General features: G+C 41.6%; 1 protein-coding gene and 1 long non-coding RNA gene across 3 annotated transcripts in view; one reads left to right on the top strand and one right to left on the bottom strand.

Annotated features, from left to right (window-relative positions):
• Positions 1–24,475, bottom strand: part of LOC310685426 — a 621,470-nt gene that overhangs the window by 281,359 nt on the left and 315,636 nt on the right. The window lies entirely within an intron of this gene.
• Positions 1–24,475, top strand: part of GLRA3 (glycine receptor alpha 3) — a 76,163-nt gene that overhangs the window by 14,757 nt on the left and 36,931 nt on the right. For both annotated transcript variants that reach the window (XM_083457449.1, XM_083457448.1), the window contains exons 2-3: positions 7,282–7,409; positions 16,143–16,210. In XM_083457449.1, the coding sequence (XP_083313575.1) occupies positions 7,282–7,409; positions 16,143–16,210 (196 nt within the window). The remainder of the gene's footprint in view (positions 1–7,281; positions 7,410–16,142; positions 16,211–24,475) is intronic.

Raw genomic sequence — 24,475 nt, 5'->3', positions numbered from 1 at the left:
AAAATATCTATAGGGAACCAAGCTGGTGAAGGCTGGTCTAAACACTTGAAGTCCAAGTGTTGTGTTGTTTTTAAAGCTGCTAATAAAGATATGCAGAGAATGAGGAGAATAATTCCACGCCTTCTGCATATATAAAACTTGCATTATTACTAATGGAAACTGTAACTGCAATGGTAATAAAGAAATGTGCCATGATATTGTGCACCCACTCATTAAAGAGTCTTGTTTTGCAAAGGCAGCATGTGATATAACTGGGCAATTCTTCACAGAAACTATCTGTGAGCAAAATATGTCTCATTAGTTTCTTGTTAAGGTTCCCTGCACAAGTTTGTTTTTCTGTCAAATATATAAATACATAGCCGCTAACTGTGTTTCTACTTACTCTTTCACTTGCCGATGTTACAGTAACTAGAAGTGACCTACAGTGGAGCTAGGCTAGGCTAGCAAATCTACCATCTAGGCTAAACATACATAACTTAGTCATTGTGACACTGGACTAAAAACCTGAAAAGCTGGGAGGGGGGTTGTTTTGGTTGTTTTGTGGTTTTTGTTGTTGTTTTTGTAGTTGTTTTTTTGCATTTTTCTATGTCAGGAACAGGCAGGAATCTGAAGGTTGTGCAGAGGAGGCAGAAGGGCAGGAGAATGATCCAGAGAATTGAGCCAGTAATTTGAGTGGTTTTGTTCCACCTGTGAAGCAGGGAGAAAAGACTCAAAGGTGGGGGAAGAGTTGCAGGAAGGCGCAGAGGCGGAAGAGACAGTCCCAAAGAGAGTTGGGCTGTTAGAATCTCCTCCATCGCCTCCCCCACTGTCTCTAAGGACAAGGAAGGGCTTAAAGTTTCAGGAGCAGCTGGAGATGTAGTGCAGGAGAAGTTGCTGGTTGCTTGTTGTGGCATTTGCCCGTTCTTTTGGAAATGTCTGTACAGGGGGAGAGAAAGGGTTAATAGGTAGACCAATAGAAAGCCAGAGGCAGAGCCTACCTGTTTTTAAAAAGACTTAGCCAGAGGTTTAGACAGTTGGGAAAAAGCAATAAAGGAAAAGCAGTTGGGAGTTAAAGCAGTTGGAAGACAGATGGAAATAGAGAGGCAGTTAGTGCAGTTGGTTCTTGTGTGAGGGGAGGTAGAAGAGTTAGAGACAGGATAAAATAATTGTGATTTACTGGTGAGAACCTGGTTGGTGGCAGCGGATTAGTGGTGTATGGGTCAATAGTCTGCGAAACGGCCGGGGGCTCCGTATGAATGCCACACTTGTGCACACCATGTCAGAGGAGGGGGTTTAAATGTGCTGAAGTGGTCATGGCGCACTGTTGCTCCAACTGTTGGATAGGAGCACAGGTCTGAAGAGGAACGTGCCTAGCAAGCTCTTTAGCAGGAATGGTGCATGTAATTCTTGTGTCTTAGGAGCTGATGTAATTTAGTGCTTTGCCAATAAAGAGCTAAACTTCTAGTTGTGTGTCCTCCTTGTGGGGGCTGAATGGGGCCTCTGGACAATGTACTATATGTTTGGAATGTTGCTTGTGTATTTGGGGTGTGTGGGGTGTTCGGGGAGGGTAGGACCTTTGGTGGGTGACATATCATACTCCTTCTGGGATAGTTTGTCCACCTTTGGTCCCCACCCTGCACTCAGCTCTCACCTGTGGTTCCTAGAAGCTGTTGGTATGTGACAGCAGCCACATCCTGGGAATGGCTTTGACTGGCCAGCTAAACCAGGTGAGGGTATCTGGTGGGTCTCAGCATACAGTTTAACATCCCAAACTCATAACAACACAATACTAAGATTTTACTTGGTAAGGAAGCACTTATGTTGGCTTTCCTGCTTTATTGCTTCCAGTCTCTAATCTAGAGGTGGGAGAAGAAGCTAGTACCTAAGCTTGTTTGTTTGCTCTTCTTCTGCTCTTGAAAATATTCTGCAAATAATTTTTTTAATAATGCATGATACAAATACAGATGGCAGTATTCTTTGCAGTTCTTTGTCAGCAGCAGACTTTGATATTATTTGGGGTGTGTCTGTTTGGAAGGACAGTTTCTTAACATGTGGCTGTCATTTTTTCCTAACTGCTATTCAAGAATGATGTCCTCTCTAGCTGTGGTCAGACCAGTATAGTATGGTATGTTCTTCAGATGTAGTATACATGTTTGATATTCAATATGCATGCCCACACAAGACTGATACTTTGTCAGATGTAGACATAAACTGATATCAGTTTTTCCTTCAGTGCACTGCTCATAAAACTTTGATGTTGTTAATGCCCATCTACTGTAAGTACTTGCCTATTTGCCTGTGCTTGAATGTGTTTCTTCCATGAATTCCCTTATCACACTCCACTGAAAAGTGTTTTTCAGCTTTTAGCAAGCATTCAAGCTGAAGCTTTGCTCTTTCATTAGTCAGACCAGAAATATGGGTGTTTAGGCCCAAGGTGGACTCCTTCACAGCACCTCAGAATGTTGTAAATGATTCCTTGATGTTAGAGAAAGTTGGGTGGCCATCTCTCAGGCATGCATTGTGTTCAGTGCAGCTGTCGAGGTTATCTTGTGCCCTAGGCAAGGCTAAGCACTTGCATCCTACCTAAAAAGAATTCTATCTTCAATTTTCAAAAACAGATACCTTGTGGGGGGGGGGAATGAAAAGCACAAAACTTGAAACTGCTAAATTTCATTTAAATTGCAAGAATAAGTAACACAACAATCTTTTATTCTCTTTCTCAAATGCAGAAGATGTTTTAGCACATAAATCTTTTTGAATAATCTTGTCTCTAAAAAGGTTTCAATTTTAGGCACATCAAAATATCCCTTTGCATGCCTTTTCCTTTGCTAATTTGGCCACCAGTTCCTTCAGGTCAAGGGCTGATGCTTGAGCATGTTCAAATGATATAACTGATGACCCAAGTTGTCTCTTTTGCAACATTGTTGAGCATATGTAAGTTCTTACAAGTTTGCACTTTCAGAAACTGCGGTCACCACATGCCATACTGGAGGTGTTTAGAAGGACCCTTAGAGCAACAGAAACATTAGGCACATAATCCAGGAATTTTTGTTGTCATATGTAGAGAAATACTCCTATTCCTGCACTGCAGGGGGTTGGGCTAGATGATCCCTTCCAACTCTATGATTCTTGATAACATTTGGTTTTGCGCTCAAGCAACAGCATTGTGTCAGTGACTTGGGCCTAGAAGAGACATGTTGTTTTCAGTTCAGTGCCAGGACTCAAGTCATGTGCTACAGATATGAAGAATCAAGAATGCCTGAGTTTGTGCAGAGTATAGGCTGGTTTTTATTTTAATTTCCCACCACACCTAATTCTTACTGTTGAAGCTCAGGAGCAGGTGAAGAAACAGCAGAGACTGAGTGCCTCATAAAGAAACATTTTTTTATTAATCAGGCATGACTCCTGGTAACTGGAGTAATATTGTGATGAGTACTGAGTTATGTATTGAGGGGGTCAAGCACTTGTAAAAAATAGTATGAAGCCAAACATTACATTTCTTTCCCCTTCAGGGGTGTTTTGGGTTCTTTTCAGCACAGACTGCTGTAATCATTCTTTGTCTTTATTGACTAGATTCTTTTTAGGGGACCTACAAACAATTCTATTTAAAATTAAAATAAACTAACATTGTAGTTGAAATAGGTTATACTGGGACTGTGATCTTCTGTGTATGTGAACATCCTTTAGAATGTCACAGAGAGTTCAGAACATACAAGAAGAGCAAGATATTAAAAATGACACCTTTCATGCTGGGCCAAGATGACAATTTTGCCTGGGAGAGAGTTGCTTTTAGTTGTAATTCTACTGCAGAGGCTTCTTTTAAAGGAAGGTGAACTTTGTGCACATTGAGTTATCTGGAACAATCTGATGCCATATGACCTTCTGGGGTGAAGAGTTTACTTCAGGGGAGATATTGTTTTATCCAGATTATGGGGTGCATAACAACACCTCAAGGACTATGCTGGCAGTTTTAGGTAAGCTGTCTTTCTGTAGAACGTACCATAATAAATCTAAGTTAGCCATGTCCATTAACTTCAATTGATTTAATCTGGACAATAACTGAATGCCACCCACACATTTTATCTCACTTTCAATTTTCCTTCAGCACCTTCTCTTGCACTTTTGCCTCCGAAGAAGGAGACTTTCCTCTACCCTCCAAATTCTTTTGATTTCTAGCCATTTTTACTCAGCATACAAAAAGATTCTGATGATGGCATTAGTCCAAGCAAAAGGGGGGTGACATAGCTAAAGGGCAGGGCAGGCTGTTGCACCAAGGTCCACTAGTGGGCATGTGCCCCACTGTTTTTGAAGCACAACTGTAGGGTCATTCAAATGGATTTAGAAGAAAATTATGTATCTCCCCCGCCCCCTGGAATGTATGACACAGGTAAAATGTAGAAGAGTATTCTTATTTTATTATTTTTATTTATTTCATCATCTTCTTTCATCAGAAGATCTCAGGGCGGTTCGCAGAATAAAATGCAGGGTAAAACACAAGTATATAATTAAACCAAAACAACAAAACAATACCCCTCCTTCCCAAAGACACACTTAAAAGGCTGTAGAGTATTAATCAGCCCAAGGCCTGGTTGAAGAGTAGTTACTGGAGGCTTAATACTTGTTTTACTCTTGTGGTGTCATTGCTGCCACCATGCCAAATTGTTGTGATGCAAAGCCTCTTAGGGAGCTGTGTGTGATATGATTTAAGCTGTAGTGTGTAAGCAGCAAAAGTCACATGATGCAGGGGTACTTTATGTGTTTTTCCTGTGGACTGAGCTTTCATATGGAGTCACCTACTTCACCGTTTGTATGAAATGGATTTGTGTTGCTGTGGGAAATGGCTGAGACAAACCATTGAAGTAGATTCAGAAGAAAGCATGTCAAAGGATGAACCAAGTTAAAAAGACAAGAATGAAAGATAATGGGTGGCATCTTGTTCTGAAACTCTAATGCTTTCCCCCTGACATTAAGAGGTGTCCTTGACATTGGGTGGCAGTACATGGAACACTTTTAATCTGTGATACAGCAGTAGCTCTGTGCAAATGGTTGATCCAACATGCGTAAAAGGGATTGGGATTTGATTGCTTTACCCAATTTCTCTCTACCACACCCTCAAAGTCTATGACTGGCAGTCAAATTTGCATAGGCACCTTCACGCATAAAACCCAACAGGGGTGGCTCTTGCTGCAATATCCAGACACTTAATTAATGGCACCTGCTTGTATTCAGCTGCATGTTCAGACTCTGAAGCTGCAATCTATGCCCATTTAAATGGATGTAAACCCAGCTGAACACTGTGAATATATGCACATGGCTGTGCTACCAAGTGCATTCCTATACAGTCGTACCTTGGTTCTCAAACAGAATGAATTCTGGGAGTCCGTTCGACTCCTGAAACTGTTCGAAAATCAAGGCATGGCTTCCAAGTTGCTGCAGGAGCACCCTGCGGCCAATCGGAAGCCACACAAGGCTTCCAAAAGTCATTCAAAAACTGGAACACTCACTTCTGGGTTTTGATCATTTGGAAGCCGATTTGTTCAGGAGCCAAGGCATTTGGGATCCAAGGTACGACTGTATGTTATTTATACAACACAGCATAAGTACAGAGAATTACGCCATTGGTGGGTGACTGGGGGAATCTTTGTATGCATTACCAGTCAGTCTTGTAATTTATTCTTGTGTAATGCCATTAGTCATGGTGGCTATACAGTGGTACCTTGGGTTTCAAACACCTCGGGTTACAAACACTTCGGGTTACAGACTCCACTAACCCAGAAGTAGTACCTTGGGTTAAGAACTTTACCTCAGGATAAGAACAGAAATTGCACAGCGGTGGCGTGGTGGCAGCAGGAGGCCCCATTAGCTAAAGGGGTACCTCAGGTTAAGAACAGTTTCAGGTTAAGAATGGACGTCCGGAACGAATTAATTTCTTAACCAGAGGTACCACTGTATGCTACTTCCAGAATCAACAGAGGCAGTTCTCTGAACACTAACCACTGGAGAAAAGCAGTGAGAGAGGGTGGTTACCCTCAAATTCAGCTTGTGGTCTTCCCGTGGACATCCAGTAAGCTATGGTGGCAAACAGAATGTGCTGTCTCTGACCCCTGATGTTTCCCTCAGCAAGTTGGAGGGTGACCATTTGCTGTGGGTTGGGGAATCTGCCCTAACTGTGTAGGTTCCCCACACAAAGAGGAGCTCTGGGAAATCAGGATTATATGTGGTGCAGGAAGCCCCCATGAATAGGAAAAGGCCACAGCTTGTAGCAGGTGAGGGAGGGGCCAAAGCTTGAGGTATTCACTTCTACTCCCATGTTCTATTACCATGAGTCCAAGTGGAGCAGCTGTTGCTGTCCGATGAGGAAGATGAGGAACAGAGCATGGAAGGCACCACAGGTGGGGAGCAGGCTGAGAGGGAAGATGTGGCCTCCTGTGCATTTACATGTTGGAAAAGTGTAGGCAGTCCCATTAGCTTCCTATCCTGCTCTAGCCATGGAGCAGCAAGATTCCCTAGCAATGGACGAGGGTTTTAACCTGCCATGAGGGAAGTCTGGGCAGCTGGAGCAACAGCTTGGGGGACTGAGCTCCATCCCATCATTGAAAACTCAGGGCTGCCTCTGCTATTGGTAACAGATACATGCTCTTCATAGAAGCTTGTGCCTCCAAGTGTGTCAGCCTCACAGGGAGAGCATGCCACAGCTGAACTCAAAATCTGACAGGGATGTGTGACCATTTGTTGGGACATCTTTGCAGCTTTCATCTAGTTTTAGATCCCTGGTGCTGATCTTAAATTCTCTAGCTGTGCTTTTGGCAATCTGTACCCATAGCCTGACCTGTGCCATTGTAAGCCTAAAATAAAGCTTTCCTCACTCACATGTAAGAACCTCTGTTGTAGCATTTGGGCCACTTACTCATGAGTTGAACTCTTGAATGGGGTTTATTTCCCATGGAAATATATTTCACAATGGGGGTCATTCACTTCTTGGGCATCCCAGATGAAATTTATTAACAGAGCTTTGGTACAACCTTTTTCCACTAAGCCACAATTTTGGTTTCCACTGATATTTGCTTAGGATGGCAACCTTAAAAATACTGTATATTCATTTTCTCATTTGGTGTTATTCTCTTAAAATATGTTTAGTTAATTTAGGGTAAAGGGGAAATATGGAAAGCAGTACCAATGAAATTCTCAATTTAGTTTTCAACAATTATCATTTAAGCTCATTCTTACAAAGACATCATTTTTGAATCTCAAAAATGTTGGATGCTTAAGCTGATTAAAAGTGTGGATTTTGCTTGCTTTTAGTTTGGTGGCCACGAAGGAAACAGACAGTGCAAGATCACGCAGCATGCCAATGTCTCCATCGGATTTCCTGGATAAATTAATGGGTAGGATGTCTGGCTACGATGCAAGAATAAGACCGAACTTCAAAGGTAATGTCCTCTCTCAGGTGTCTATTTGGGTTATAATGTTGCTTGAATTGTTTTAGAAGCAAGAAAAATGTTTGGCTCATAATTGAGAATATAGTTTTGATCATTCACACTTCAGCAATCTTTTCTTTTTTAAAACAACTACATGTTCTTCTGCTGGTTCAAACTTCTGGAGATGTTACAGTGCTAAGTTTCAATTGGAATGGAGAATTCCTGCAACATTTTTGGATGACAGAATATAAATTACTAAATGTAGTTAAGGTTATGTTAGAAACATTAAAGAATATTGCAGCTATTCAGTGCCAAACAGTTTTGTAATGTGCCTGTTATGAAGTGTCAAACTGGATGTGACAGTCTTGTCACACAAAATGGGAAGAACGCAGAACTAGTTTGCCAACCTTCTGACTTTGCCCCAGCTAGTCCTCCCTATCCTGCAGAAAGTCCCCAAAACATCACACAAGCGGGTAGCTATAACAAGTAGCACAGCGATAAAACAATTAGTTATGTGTAGGCATGGGGTGAAAAAATGCACCCTATTGCAATTAAGCATCCACATGCCCACATAGTTTAAAAGCAACCACAGAAATTGCATGACATTTATGTAAATATACAAAGGTGGAAGTATTTCTACAACTGGCTGGAAATAATAATAAAAAATAGACAGATATGAGATTCCTTAGGCCAGTGGTACTCTGCTATGCTCCTTTGAAAAGATGGACTGTTATGGGTGGTGCTGAGAACTTACATTATTCAAATTTTCTGTTTGTTTCAAATCATCAGGTGCTAGAGATTTGGTCAGAACTAAAACTTAGATGCTGCAATGCTGTCAGGGCCCCACAGGTGTTGTGGGCAAACTAAAATACTGGGTCAGGGTAAGAACAGAGAGCAATGCCCACCATTCCTAAAGGAGGAAGACCACCACATGGGTTTCAGATGGCTCAGCCATAGCTGATCCTGGCTCTGCCCTTGTATTGGAATCTTATTCAATAGTGAAGTGTATGAATAACTCAATTGTGTGGGTCTTTCACACACAATAATCACCTAATTGGGAAAGACACACACAGTTTGTCCTGGTCACATGATTCCAGTATTCGTGTCCAGTATTTGTGTGCATACCATCCCTGTGGAGGACTGCATCATGCAATTATATGTGGGAGGAAAATATGAAGCCCTCTGACCTATGTGTATGGATTGGCTGGATGCCTGGATTCAAAATGCAGGAGAGAGCCTTCAGTAGCAGAGTTTAAATTCAGAATAATGTGGGAATGTAGGTTGCTAGACCATTTTATCCCATTTGCTTGCATATGGTGCTCCACTCTTTCTAGATATTCTCTTTCACACAAAATGGTTTCCATCGGGAGGTTTATTTAAATCATTCCCCATGGTGACTTGGACCACATAGTAAGCTATCAGTGTTCTCGGTGTCCTCAAAACCTTAAACCCAAACATGTGCAGAGGAGCAGCCTGAATTCCTTCATCTGCATAGCAACTCAGCGAACCACTTCACACAAACAGCTTCCTAGCCATAGGGAACCATTTAATTCTGCCTCCATGGGCAGCTGTTCCATATGTGCTGAGCCTTGTGTGCTTGGGTTTTTTGCTTGGTGAGAGAAAAAAGAAGGTTGCTATATAAGTGAACTTGCACAGTTACATAAGATATGCACTTCTAATATTACTTTCCTGATGTTGTGGCGGTATCATATTCCTAATTACTCTCTCTCCCCCACTGCCACTGCTTTGCAGCCGAAGCTGTTCTCGTTTACTTACCATAGTTATTCCCATTAGCACATAAACTTCAAGTTCAATCTACCTTAGCTACGCTGCACAGAAGATGACTTCAGGCAAATAATAGGAGGCAATCCAATCTCTTTCCACTTTTTATTGGAATCTTTTAAAGATCTCCAGGGGAAAGCATTAGTAGAAAGCTGAAGGCATGGAGGGTCATTTGGAGATTGGATAGTGGAGCTTATTATAGACACCAGGAGGTCATGCCAACTGTGGAATAGGGCAGATGTTGAGCCAGTAGTGAATTCTTCTGCAACATGTATTCTAAATATCAAAAGCCTTATTTTGTAATTGCTGGAATACAGAAGGGACACAAGTCTAATTTGGCATTTTTCTCTTTCTTAAAAGCGTACTTTGCAAAAAAAATAAATCTGAACTGTTATGCGGTAGTTATTTTTAATGTTTTTAAGTCCTGTCCTTCTGCCACAGAGTGGCTTAATAGAAACATAAAACTGAAACAATCATACTATAAAAATATCAATAAAATCGCAAGATTGCAATTAAAATACTAAAGCACTAAGTAATATCTGTAAAATCATAGCCCAGAAACAATACAATTCATGTTCCAAAAGCAAAGATAAACAGGAACATCTTGAGATGCCATTTAAAGATGGCAGTTGCGGGAACACCTGCAAGGAGAGGTTCAGACTTATTGTTCAGATAAGCATCCTCTTTGCTGAGTTTTTGGTTTGTGTGTGTTTCTATACTGTGGGAGAAAATATTGCCAAATAGAATTTCGTATTATTTTGGACTCTGCACCTAAAGCCAACCAATGACTTAGCATGAATGTTCAAATGTCCTGGCTCCTGAGACAGCCACATTGCTTCTCACCAGGAATAGGAAGAATTTCAATTCAGTTATAATTTAAAGGTGAACCTACCTAATTCACACTTTTTTAAACATGGCACAACACCCCTTGAACTTCACACTGTTCCAAATTCCACAGTGCTGTTTTCCAGCCAAGTAGCATGTATAAGAATGCATATACTAGGGTAAAGTGTACATAAAAATGCAGATATTAATGAAAACATGATACAAAAATGCATTCTGTTAGAAGAAACTGCATTGAAAAAAGTGTATATAAGGAAAACTGCATACAAAAATGTGTATATTAGGAGAAAATCACACTAAAAGGCTGAATTATCATGAAGGGGTTTGTTTTTGTCAAAAAATCTGCAAACCGATGTGGAAATGTGGAAAACAACAAATGTGGGGAAAATGAGAAACTAAGGGCTTATCCATATCTCGGTGTGCCCCACTGCTTTCCCTGTGGGAAAACCAGCAGTTTAGTGCTAAATTGAAACAAACAGCAATTGGCTTTTCCATGGATGGCCGTTGGTTCTGACTTAGGGCTAAAGAGTGGGTTTTCTGGGGGAAAGTGCTGGGCAAAGGCAAAACCGCTTGGAACCATGCCTAGAAAAGCACAGGACTAGCAGAAAACTGCTCTGATCTGTGCTTTCTAGGCACAGGAAAAGAAAGAGCATGGATGAGGCCCAATAGAAACAAAAATTGGCAGAATTGTACATTCCTTCTCCTCCCTGGGCTTTTTAGCTCAGTATGGTGCATCAACTATGCCAAAGTTTGGATTAGGATGTAATTTGAACTTGGGGTTGCAGTTAAGGTCTCTCCTGTGTGGTGTACCAGTGTGGTGTAGTAGTTAAGAGTGGTAGTCTCATAATCTGGGGAACCGGGTTCGTTTCCCCTCTCCTCCACATGCAGCTGCTGGGTGACCTTGGGCTAGTCACACTTCTGTGAAGTCTCTCAGCCCCACTCACCTCACAGAGTGTTTGTTGAGGGGGAGGAAGGGAAAGGAGAATGTTAGCCGCTTTGAGACTCCTTCGGGTAGTGATAAAGCAGGATATCAAATCCAAACTCTTCTTCTTCTACTCTTCTTCCTCCTTACAAACTGCATGCTTACAAACTGTAAGCATGGAACAAACCTTGGCTATAGGTCATGGTTAAGGTGGAGAGACCTTAGCTGTGATTACTGGTTTGAAAGACTCATAATGAGCTAAGAACAGCCAATGGCCCATCTGGTCCAGCATATTGTCCTCACAGCAGCCAACAATATGGGAAACAAGGAGGGCAGAACAGGAGCACAAGAGCACTCTGCCCTGCTGTGGTTTCCAGCAACTGGTATTCAGAAGCATTGCTGCCTCCAACTGTGGAGGTGGCGCATAGCCATCATGGCTTGTAGCCATTGATAGCTCTCTCTCTCCTCCATGAATTTGTATAATCCTCTTTCAAAACTATCCAAATCAGTGGCCATCACTGCCTCCTGGAGACCAAGTTGCATAGTTTGACTGTGCACTGCATGAAGTAGAGGTTTCTTTTATCCATCCTAAATCTTCTACAGACTCTGCCACACTTCAGTTAGCTAAAAAAAACACCCACTGTCAGGGAACTGCCATCGGAGCAGGAGGAGGTGAGAAGGCTCCCGGATGATGGTGGAGAGGGTCCCAGTAGGAGGAGGGACAGTCCATACGCGGGGGAAGGAAATCAACGCAACACCAGTGGAGAAGGGGAGGAGATAGAGGAAGCGGAGGGGTGGCTCCAGGACTCTTCGCAGGAGACAAGCGGAGAGGGGACAAGTGCTCCTTTGCCCACACCCACCTTGCGCAAAAAGCTTTCGCGCAGGCAACGGGGGAGGAGATTGGGCGTCAAGCAGCTTTTATGTTGGAAGCGGTTTAAGAAACGCCCACTGACGGATTCTGCCAGCGACTGAGGCAGCCACAAGATAGAGGCTGCCCTGTCAGAAAGGGTTCAACTATGCAAGCTAGCCATGAATAAAGGCAACTTACGCACAAGCAATCCCTAGAACCATTACACCCACAGAGGGGCATAGGAGGTGCAAATTGTTCTCTGGGACCTCTCACATTCAAGTAGTCATGGTAAACCATAGCCTAATGCAAAATCATTTAAAAAGCAAACTCGATTGTAGAGTATAATTAGTGCTTGATAGACTCCATTCCACCAGCTTTACATCTGAAAAAGCTTTGCCAAGTATGGAATGCATACTTTAGAGAGGGGGTATGGAGGTTCTTTCTAGGATGCTTCAAGCACTTTCCAGCAGGCAAATTATTATTTCAATTATTGATTGTCAAGCACATTGTTTTCTTACTACTGGCTTCTGTGCAGGAAAGCATTAGCAGTGACACAACCGCTTATCCCTTATGACAGTCTAGCTCATTATAAATAAATCAAAAAACTTTTGTTTTTTAGCCTGTAGCAAAATGGTGGCAAAGCATCATTGTAATCTTCCAGCGATTGAATTGCTTTATGCATTCAGACACAACACTATAGTTCTTCATAGTGGTTTTTAATGGTTGTTTTCTACCTTGCATGTTAATTATTATTGTTATCCAAGAAGGACCTTAGGTTTAGTTTAATTTTCCTGGAATTAGATATGAATGGAAATTAATAAAATGCACTAATATCCTCCTTTTGTTATAACTACTTTGGATAATATATAATTATTCCCATTTTACAGATGTGTATCTAAGTCTGGGATATCCAAGTCCACTTGGTAGTTGATGGTGGGAGAGGAATTCAAACATTCTAGGTTAACATTCAGTAGACTAATACAAGTTGCCCCTCATGATTAAAATTCAAGTTAAACTATCCAAACATTTATTCCCTGAATAACAGACAGAAAGTTAGATATGTTGCAGAGCAGGAGAAAGAGAGAGAGAGAGAGAGAGAGAGAGAGAGAGAGAAACATTGGCTGCATTCACATGACAGTTTATTATATTTCCCATTTATGAATTTCACCTTTAGCCCCACAAGTGCACTCATTGCATGTCAGAAGAAAAGAGGGAAAGTACAACAAAACTGGCCTGTTACCATATATATAAAAGAGAGGAGGCTACACCAACTACAGTGCCAATAACCAAGTACTAATGAGTCTCAAAAGACACCTTATTTGATTTTTTTAAAAAAGGAGATCACATATGTACACTATACAAAAGAATATAAGCCTCACCACCCCACCCCTCCTTTCCCTCCCTCTTCTTCCCCAACCTTATACAGTGGTACCTTGGGTTACATACTCTTCAGGTTACATACGCTTCAGGTTACAGACTCCGCTAAAGCAGAAATAGTTCTTCAGGTTAAGAACTTTGCTTCAGGATGAGAACAGAAATCGTGCTCCGGCGGCGCAATGGCAGCAGGAGGCCCCATTAGCTAAAGTGGTGCTCCAGGTTAAGAACAGTTTCAGGTTAAGTACGGACCTCCGGAACGAATTAAGTACTTAACCCGAGGTACCACTGTACTGTACTCAACACTAATGTCTCAAAACAAATGTAACTGATTTGTAAGAACGACTGCACAACCTGAAAAAAGAGACAGGGCATGTACTTTCATAAACCAAGAAAATATTTAATAAGAGTAATTTTTTAAAAAGGAGATCATTACTTCTGCAAAAAGCACTTTTCCTGTCAGAAGAATAATCCATTATTTCTTACATCAGCCATACAAAAGCTGCATTTCAGACATAACAAGCACTGATTGAATTATTCTTATTCCGAAATTTAATCCCTTTATGCAACAATTCTGAATTGCTCCATCTCTTCAGCAGTGCAGTGTGAATGCACTCCCGAGTGTTGGGTTTGAGGGGCATTTCATCCTTGCAGTACCCACATAAAGGAAGGGCATGTCTGTGAGCAGAACCACGGGTGTTTATTATTAGTAATAATAATTAATCACTTTACTAACAGAAATGGCTCAAACAGTGCTTTTTTAAAAGAAAAAAAGGTGCTGGTACTCACCATGAAGTTGTTACAGTAAATGACACACTTTTAACATTGGGGGAGGGGGGAGAAGGTGCCAGTACTTGAGTATCCCCAGAAAAAAATCACTGGACTCAAAGCAATTTACATACAGGGATGGAAAACCCCTGGCGATCCAGTGCCCAGTTATCCGTTGGCCATTGACCATGCTGGCTGGGTCTCATTTATTTATTTAGTTAGAAGATTTCATGCCCACGCTTTGCCTCAAGGTCCCAGGGCAGGATAGAACAATGGAGTGCACATGGATAGAAACCATTACAACTATCAAACCAATCCCAATGGAACAAAAGAGTACAAATTCAGCAAATACCTTAGCTGTCAAGGCTGTGGTAAAGAGGTGCGTCTTCAGCACAGGGCAAAAGGAACGCAGTAAAGTTGCTAGGCACCCTTCTGTGGGCACCAGAGTCCAACAACTCCTGGAGGTCCACAGGTTCCTCATCCTCACTAGTGGATCTCCCAGCAAAGAATAGAAAAATCCAGTGATATACATTCAAATGCATGTGAAACAAAGGGCTACACAACCAGTGTTCAGAATGGGGGGTGTAGGGGTTTTGTGTGTGTTTTTTGGACCTCTGCAAATGTTGGATGTTGAGGCAGGAAACATGTCTAGACTGCCTTTGACAGATACCTGAGGGAGTGTGTCCCTTTTCTTCTACTTGACAACCCTGTCTAACTTGTCAGGGCGGTAAAATGTGATTTGATTTAACTTAAAGGAATAGATCTGTTGAAACAGTGTCATTTTCAGTCATTGCACCGAAAGGCTGCAGTGTACATTGTTCCACTGAAAGTGACAAGCATACTGCCCATTATTATAGGACTCATAGCAGGCACTTAGCTGATCGTTCTGATCAGCTACCAACTGGTAGCACCAGCTGGATTGCTTTTTCTCCTCCAAAGGTAAACGATTTTAGCATCCAGTTTAAATTAAATGTGTGCAATTGTGCAATAGGTGTTGGAATAATGGTATTCCATGCGTGCATTGGAGGATTTAATCACCTTCCTTCTGGCAACAGCCTTTTGTTCTTCCTACTCACAAATGGGGTGGGGGGTGGCAGTGGAATGAGATGCTTGAAAACCAACAGGACAAAGATTGTGACACCACCATGCATGCCCAGTGTTAAATGCATGTAAGCAGAACCAAGGATTTTGGGAGCCAGATTAATTCTACTCTCCCTCTGTCTGCCCCAAAATTTCCCAAAGCTGATATGAATTCTAGGAGGGAAAGTTTGGTTGCTAGTATCTGCTACATGAGTGTATTTGGGGAAGCTCTAATGCACAGGAATAGAGTTAAATCTCTATTGTGATCCCTGCGTTGCACAACATGACCCTTTGGACTCCTTCCAAATGTACAATTCTGTGATTCTGTCAGCACAACATGGTCCAGTCCTGCTGTTGAGTCAGACTGTTGACTCAACTAGTTCATTCTTGCCCATACTGACAGCAGCTGTCCTTCAGCTTCTCAGAGATACCAGTGACCAAACCTGGGACTTTCTGCATCTATTCACCCGCGTGCCTTTTCTCCAAACATCTGGCCCTCAGATGAACTTTGCGTAGGCTTTCAAGGTCTCTGGATGGCAGCCTAATGTGGATTACAGAAAAAAGATGTTGTGGAAAAATCTCCACTCCAGTTCTGCAAGGGAATGGAAGTAAGCCCATCCTATCCCATTTGTCTGTGGAGTTTTAAGGGGAAATCCTTTAAAATGCACATAGAAATGGAAAGGTACTCAAAGAAAAGGATATATGAAAGGTGGTCTTAGGGCTGCAGAACTACCTCCATTTCTCTTAGCTCATGCATAGAAAAGCTCATGCATGGGGCCAACTTCTGCCCTCCAAGCCTGCCCCTCAGAGGCCACACATTCTCTCAAGTAATGATCCTTACCCCACCCCAACCCCTGCTTTGCCTTCTCCTGACAATGTCTCTTTCTTGCTTGGATGGTGGTCAGAGTGGGTGGGTGTAGAAACTAGCGTATGTGCGAAGATAAGCATCACCTTCATTGTTCTGTCTCCTTTTGCCATGGCATGTGGTCCCCCAAAAGGTTGTCCAGAAGAGAATGTGGACCTTGGGCTAAAAAAAAGTTTGCCATCCCTGGTTTAGCAGCCACAGGTTTTGACTTGTTTGTTGGGTGTGAGCAGTAATTTCTCCTCGTTTTGATTTCATTTACAGGGCCTCCGGTAAATGTGACATGCAACATCTTTATAAACAGTTTTGGATCCATTGCAGAAACAACCATGGTAAGATGTTCTTTATCACAAACAATTACATTTCAAATTATTTAGACTGCAATCACGTGCACACTAACCTGGAAGTAAGTCCTGCAGATCTTACTAGCACTTACCTTTGAATGTAAAGGTAAAGGTAAAGGTACCCCTGCCCATACGGGCCAGTCTTGACAGACTCTAGGGTTGTGCGCCCATCTCACTCAAGAGGCCGGGGGCCAGCGCTGTCCGGAGACACTTCCGGGTCACGTGGCCAGCGTGACATCGCTGCTCTGGTGAGCCAGAGCCGCATACGGAAACACCGTTTACCTTCCCGCTAGTAAGCAGTCCCTATTTATCTACTTACACTCAGGGGTGCTTTCGAACTGCTAGGTTGGCAGGCGCTGGGACCGAACAACGGGAGCGCACCCCGCCGCGGGGATTCGAACCGCCGACCTTTCGATCGGCAAGCCCTAGGCGCTGAGGCTTTTACCCACAGCACCACCCGCGTCCCTTACCTTTGAATGTACTTGCATGCAATCCTGATCAGTGTTCTTTAATTGGCAGGTGGAGCCTTCTAAAATGAAACACACTCCATTTGTGGTTAATCACTTGAGTGCTGAACAGGGCATATGCTTCCATGTACTTGCAGAGTTCCTGCATAAGCAGCTCCATTCCTTTCACTGAAAAGGGCAGCTTCATGTCTGCATCCCTTTGCCAAGTATGAAGGATTATTCTTCATGTCAGACATTCAAGAAAATTTGTATTAGAATTCCAGAACTTTGTATTAAAATCTAACTTCTAAATGCGAAGGATTGATTTGGCTGTTGAATGCCTTTGAAAGAAACAAACCTATCTGGGTTTGTTTATTTTAAATGAATGATCTTTTACTTCTTTTCTGCTATTATGTGACCTGCTGCTCTTTTCATCCCTTGTTTTCTACTCTGCCCCTATTTAATTTTCCTTCACATTACTGCTAGGGATGGGAGGATCTGCCAGTTTCAGTTGTCTCATTTTGCCAATCTTAAATTCAATTCTCAGTGTTTCTGCAGCAATTTACAAAACAAAAAAACAAATCCTCACGAAAATTCAGAGTGGATTTCTCCTAATAAACACATTTTGTATGTAGTTTTGACTAACACATACATTCTTGAGAGCAATTTCTGCTAACATAATGAATTTTTTATGTTACTTCCACTACTGTATTTGTTTTTATGTACGTTTTTATAAACATTGTTTGGAGAATTGCATTGCAACATTCAAAGAAGGGTGAATGTGAATGAGATATTCAATCCATTTCATCATAGAATCATAGAATCATAGAGTTGGAAGAGACCACAAGGGCCATCGAGTCCAACCCCCCTGCCAAGCAGGAAACACCATCAGAGCACTCCTGACATATGGTTGTCAAGCCTCTGCTTAAAGACATCCAAAGAAGGAGACTCCACCACACTCCTTGGCAGCAAATTCCACTGTTGAAGAGCTCTTACTGTCAGGAAGTTCTTCCTAATGTTTAGGTGGAATCTTCTTTCTTGTAGTTTGGATCCATTGCTCCGTGTCCGCTTCTCTGGAGCAGCAGAAAACAACCTTTCTCCCTCCTCTATGTGACATCCTTTTATATATTTGAACATGGCTATCATATCACCCCTTAACCTCCTCTTCTCCAGGCTAAACATGCCCAGCTCCCTTAGCCGTTCCTCATAAGGCATCGTTTCCAGGCCTTTGACCATTTTGGTTGCCCTCCTCTGGACACGTTCCAGTTTGTCAGTGTCCTTCTTGAACTGTGGTGCCCAGAACTGGACACAGTACTCCAGGTGAGGTCTGACCAGAGCAGAATACAGTGGCACTATTACTTCCCTTGATCTAGATGCTATACTCCTATTGATGCAGCCCAGAATTGCATTGGCTTTTTTAGCTGCCGCGTCACACTGTTGGCTCATGTCAAGTTTGTGGTCAACCAAGACTCCTAGATCCTTTTCACATGTACTGCTCTCAAGCCAGGTGTCACCCATCTTGTATTTGTGCCTCTCATTTTTTTTGCCCAAGTGCAATACTTTACATTTCTCCCTGTTAAAATTTATCTTGTTTGCTTTGGCCCAGTTCTCTAATCTGTCAAGGTCGTTTTGAAGTGTGATCCTGTCCTCTGGGGTGTTAGCCACCCCTCCCAGTTTGGTGTCATCTGCAAATTTGATCAGGATGCCCTTGAGTCCATCATCCAAGTCGTTGATAAAGATGTTGAATAAGACCAGGCCCAAGACAGAACCCTGTGGCACCCCACTAGTCACTCTTCTCCAGGATGAAGAGGAACCATTGATGAGCACCCTTTGGGTTCGGTCAGTCAGCCAGTTACAAATCCATTGAGTGGTAGCATAGTCAAGACCACATTTTACCAGCTTCTTTACAAGAATATCATGGGGCACCTTGTCAAATGCCTTGCTGAAATCAAGGTAGGCTACATCCACTGTGTTCCCTTCATCTACCAGGCTTGTAATTCTGTCAAAAAACGAGATCAGGTTAGTCTGACATGACTTATTTTTCAGAAATCCATGCTGACTATTGGTGATCACAGCATTCCTTTCTAGGTGCTCACAGACTGTTTGCTTAATGATCTGCTCCAGAATCTTCCCTGGTATTGATGTCAGACTAATTTATCATATTTGCACATTATGAAACAATATGAGAACATTCACACTGATTTGAATGGAAATGAAAGATCTACATGTGCAGAGCTGGTCTTTACGTTGAAGTGAATGGATAAGTCCTTGCATAAGAATCCTATCAGAACAAGGTACCACTGGAGTGGAGCAACTGAGTGGAACTATATTGTGGACAAAGTGGGGAAGGTCCTAGGGAAGAGAGGAAGATGCACAGATATATACAGAAGTGTTGTATCCTGATCACACTGACTCCATAGTTTCTCAGTCTCTGGCAGACCCTCCTCACACACATTGAGATCTTTTCATTCCATGATAAGAGTCAGAAACTCACTCATCTAAAATGAAAGCTGCAATTAGGTGGGTACATGCAATACATATTCATCTCTAGGGCCTTGGCTGCAGTCAATTATAAATTATTGCATAGGTCTTTTTTATTTTTCACTTCTCATAGTACATCATTTTCAGAACTCCCTAGTAAACTGCTGCTCTGAATGTAGAGGAATGCCAGGGCTCTGTAATAGTTCGCTTCTAAATTATGCATTGATGCAGCTCAAAGGAGGACTTTCTTGCGGTCAGCAATTGTCAAATTCTGTAAGAGTCAAAGCCATCATTTTGAGAATATGAGCATGTTTAAAACACACATAGCTCTATTTGTGACCTCTCTCTTGGTTTAGCATCTATATTCTTTAACTTCACTGTACCGAACAAGAAAAGCTCTTTAAAATTAAAGTAGGGATGTTATGTACCTTAGTTACAGGTTAACATCTGATACTTCAATATAGCTTGGGAATATTTTGCTGCTGTTTTCTTGAACAATTGGGTCACCTTTCAGATATTGTTTTATTTTATCCATGCCACTATTATATTTCACTTACCGTTTTGGGTGAAGGAGAAGTTTTAATTAAATCACTATCTAAATAGTTTTCTTAAGAAAGCTTAGAATTTAGGGGTGCAACATTTCCCCTACATTTTACTATGCTCTAAGTGCACAGCAGACAAAGATATTAAGTGTATGTTCTATATTCTGAACTATCTATGTTATTTAACATGCATACCTCCTTCTCAAATGTGCATTAATGATATTTCACAGGAATCGAAGAAATACTTTTAAAGTCCATTTTATTTTAATGTAGCTTACTCTAATATATGTAGACCAAAATCTGTTATTTCGCTGGCTTGGTCATAAGAAAACAACCAACAGCTGAGTAAATTCAAAACAAGGGGTTTGTGTGTATGTGTGTGTGTGTGTGTGTGTGTGAGTGTGATGGTTGCTTTTAAAAAGTTAGAGATCTTCAATGAGAATGTCATGCAAGCTACATCTGATGAAATTCCCTCTTCTCTACAACTAATAATGACATAGGAGCTTTATCCTCTTTTGCATCATACCCTGTCTATAACTCTTTAAACTGTAATGGAAACACAGGAAACTGCCTTATGAAGATTCAGACCATTGGTCCATCTAGTTCAGCATCATCTACAGTGAACAGTAGTAGCTCTTCAGGGTTTCAGACAGAGCTTTCACCTAGTCCTACCTAGAAATGCTGTTGATTGGGTGGGTGATCTGCATTTAAAGAAGATGCTCTACCACCAAGACATGGCCCTTCCCAAATGGCTCATGCTTGATTCTGTTACATTAAGTGAAAAAGGGAAGCTGAATGTGAAGGGAAATTTCTAAACACAACAGAAATGTGCTTGGTCAGTTATAGTTTCTAAGCATAGATCACCTCATGCCCAGTTGTCTCCCATTTATCAAAGAATGCTAGAAGCTAATGTAGAAAACATAGTAACGGAGCAAATGAAGGAGAGGAAATGTGCATGCAAAATAAATTCTTTAAATTAAATTTTAGGATGGTGACAGTATCCAAGTAGGCTGAGCTTTATTAAGTTACCACCCACCCACCCCCCGCCTGCATATGGTACTACTAGTTTATACCTTCATATACTCCAAGAGAGGATGGGACTGCTTTGCCTCTTCAGCTGGTCTCTCCTTTCCATCAATCTTGGAATAAAAATGCAAGAGCTGGTGGTCACAGCTGCATTCTTCCCCCTTGCTTGTGGGGAGGGGTTACAGAGGCATCCTGAATTGTAGCCTGTTAGCACTGTTTGCCTGTCACCAGCCAAGAGTACTAATGAATGAGAGCAGAAGGTGGCTAGCCTATAGCCACTGGGTGACATTTTTGGACTCCAGGTCCCATCAGCCCCAGCCACCATGGCCAGAGATCAGGGACAATGGGAGTTGCAGGTCTAACACCCCCTGTAGGAACACAATTTTCCTACCCATGAACTAGGCAGCTCAGAACACTGTACAAAAAAGAAAAAGGGGGGTGGGAATCAAATGCAAAGGCACCATTCTATGTAACCACACACTTGCCACATCACCATGCTTGCCTAATGGCCAAACTGCACATAGAGGATTTCAAGGAATGTCCAGGCAGCCCCAAATTATCACCTACCTATAATTTTAGACCCCCTTCAGTGGGTTTGCCCTCCTGGAATCAAGTTAGTTTGGAGAGTTAACCATTCCTGAAGTCTCCCCACCCATTTGTGGAAATTACAATCAGGGCCTTAAAATGCTTTAAAGATGTTACCATCTTAGGAAGTTCTTTCAAACAGGATCTTACCTGGAAGCCTCTCATCAGCTTCTTAGAGAATTCTTGGGTCTGGCATCCATCTATCCCAGGATACTGTGGAGGAATGCACCTTTGGGGGTGAAGTCATATACTGTTAGAAGGCTGCAACACCTGCTGTGGCTGTAGAGACAGATATGAGAGAGACATATATACACTAATAATGTTTGTGCTATATGGTTCTTTGTACGTCTTGCTGGGATGTATGTTTTGAAACTGTAATGATTTTTTTGCCTATTTTATTGTAGACTCTTCTTCTCGTTATCAATATATTGTGCCCTTCGGCATTTTTCGTGGTTGTTACATGTCACATTGGGTTAGAAGGAGAGGAGGCAGCAAGTCAGCCCTGTATTTGCCAGCTTCCTATCATCAGGAACCTCCCATTCTTCAGGAAGTCTTTCTTTAGATCCTGCCAGTGACCCTTGCCATAGTTCTGCGACGATCTCCCGAAATGTGAGAGATTGTGCCTCGTTGTTCTTAAGCCGCTTAACAGAATACTACAGCACTTCTGAAATAAGCAGCAGATCCTAAGAGACTAGTAAATGTGCCACTGTTTCATTGACACTTGGAAAGGGATCGAACAGCAAGCGACTTTAATGGAGCCAATTATCTGTGTAAAGGAACCATGTCTCTTGCTTAGCCCTGCCAAGCTTTTCCTCACAGGCATTTCAAGGCTGGCTGCTAATAAGCACATTGACTGGACCAGGAACAGGAAGTGACTGATCTGACTTGCATGCTGAAGCTGGCACTAGATCTGCTCTTTTGTGTGAGGCTGTCTAGTTGTCTTATTCTTAGAAAACTCAGGTCAAAGAGGCTATTAATCTCATAATCATAGAGAGAGTCAGCCTTGGAAACACATTATTCACATTTTGAAGAACTAGGAAATTAGGCTTGCATGCTAACTCACTTCTGGCAGGTTCCATGTATCTTGCTGTGTGACAAATAAAAACTCAACAAGTGGAACTTTCACTCCCAGTGTTTCATACTGGGAAAATAGACTTAAAGACACAGGGAGATGATTGCCAGCAGTGCCTAGCCTGAACAGCAAAAATGACAATTATTGTTTGGATGTGACAACCTCAGCTGTCCCAACTCCAAAGCTGCTAGCCCAGCTGGCCTCCAGAAAACTCCCAAAATTCATGAGAAGCAAGTGTGTAGCTTTGCATTTCATCGACAATCCAGGGTACAGAGAGTATGAATGAACAATGTGATGCCCTCCCAGTAATGTGTTTGTATTCCAGACCCTGTCAACCCCAGCTATGATCAATGGTCAGAGATGATAGAGGCTGTAGATCAGCATCGTGTGGGGGCACCGAGTTGCATGCTGCTGGTGTAAAAAAGAATTGGCTACACGCCTTGTGTGTGTTCAAAATGCAAAATGTGGCAGACCATACATCACTCATAATGAGCAGACGAAAGTCAATAAGACTGCTTTGTATTAAGTGGTTGAGAGGGCAATTGTTGTTGAGTGTTCAGGAACTGAAGCACCATAATAATAAAGGAAATGATAATGTATGGGGTTTTTAATGGACTGAGAAAAAATTGAGGCCTGACTTTTTCTTTTACACTTTTACTAGTTTTAAAATAAAACAAAAAGAGAGGGGTGGAAGAATCCCCACCCCCGACACCCTCTCCAATATATATTTGAAAGACCAGCATTTTTCCTAGCAACTTTAGCAGGAGTAAAATACTAGCATAACATTACTTTCATCATGGATAGCAAACATAACACTAATTGGAGGCTTTTGCCACAATGCTTGCCAAGTTTTATCATCTATTGTCAAACCGATATCAGCTTCCCATACTTCCTTTTAAACTTATGTTGGAAACCATTAAACAAGATAAAAGACCTCTATAAATGTTAGAAACACCACCTTTTAGACTACCCATAGAAGCTTTGTGGAAACTTTCATAGAAAGTCTCAGGCTTCAGTTGTCCATTGGTCCTAAGAAGAAATTTAACAGAATGTTGTATCTGCAATAGCCGGAGAATATATTTTTTATTTTTTATTTTTATTTTTTATAATAATTTTTATTAATTTACAACAAAACAAAACAAAACATACAATATTTTCACATTCAAATATTCAAAGTCTTTCTTTTTTGGACTTCCTTCAACTTTTCCATAAATCTTTCGTAGTCTTTATTAGTTTACGCATTTCTTATCCTTTATATTGTCATTGTTTGAATCTTTTCCCTTCGTTTCCTTTGGACAATATCTCTCATATTTTCACAGTGCTCTTTTAAAACCTTCTAGCGTTATTTCGCCTTCACTTATATTTTCCAGATAATCAACAAATTTTCCCCAGTTTTCTGTAAACTTTTGGTCTCTTAGGTATCTAATCTTTCCTATCATCTTGTCCAATTCAGCGTAGTCTAACAACTTTGATCTCCAATCTTCCACTGTCGGTGGAATATATATTTTAAGCCTTCATCAACCACTTGCTTGGCAGACATCAACAGGCAAATCTTTTTGTTCATTGTAGATAAATAAACATTGTCACCTGCTGAAGCATGCACATCAAGCAGCTGTTAATGGTGCAGCTACCATGGATGGTTAAGAAGTTGGCAGCTTGTTTTGCTTCTGTGTTTATTTCGGATTTCCCATTATTGTAAAGTTCTGTGACTTTTGGCTCTGAAAGAAGACTGCAAATAAACTGTCAGCTGCAAAAGGAACATAGGCTAGAAGAGTGCATTATGCTGATGGAGAGGGATTTACGAGTTTAAGTGCCATTAACTCTAATAGGAGTTAAGGGTAAAATCATCTAGATATCAAGCTGAGATTAACCTACACACTTGGAGAGACAGCTAAATGCCGAAGACATTGGAAAAATTATTTCCCTCTGGCTACTTTTTGTTCTTAACACGTATTATGTTTAGACTGGTCCCAGTATGTTCACAAATTAAGCCAGGGAAGCATCTGACACAATAAGGACAACTGTATAGATATGCATAAATTGCATGATGGTAACAGAAATTGTTGCACACTCAAAATTGAATCTGCTGTGTTAACTCTTG

This window comes from Podarcis tiliguerta (assembly GCF_965153285.1).
Source record: "Podarcis tiliguerta genome assembly, chromosome: 9".
NCBI lineage: Eukaryota > Metazoa > Chordata > Lepidosauria > Squamata > Lacertidae > Podarcis > Podarcis tiliguerta.
This window is presented reverse-complemented; position numbering and strand designations above follow the sequence as displayed.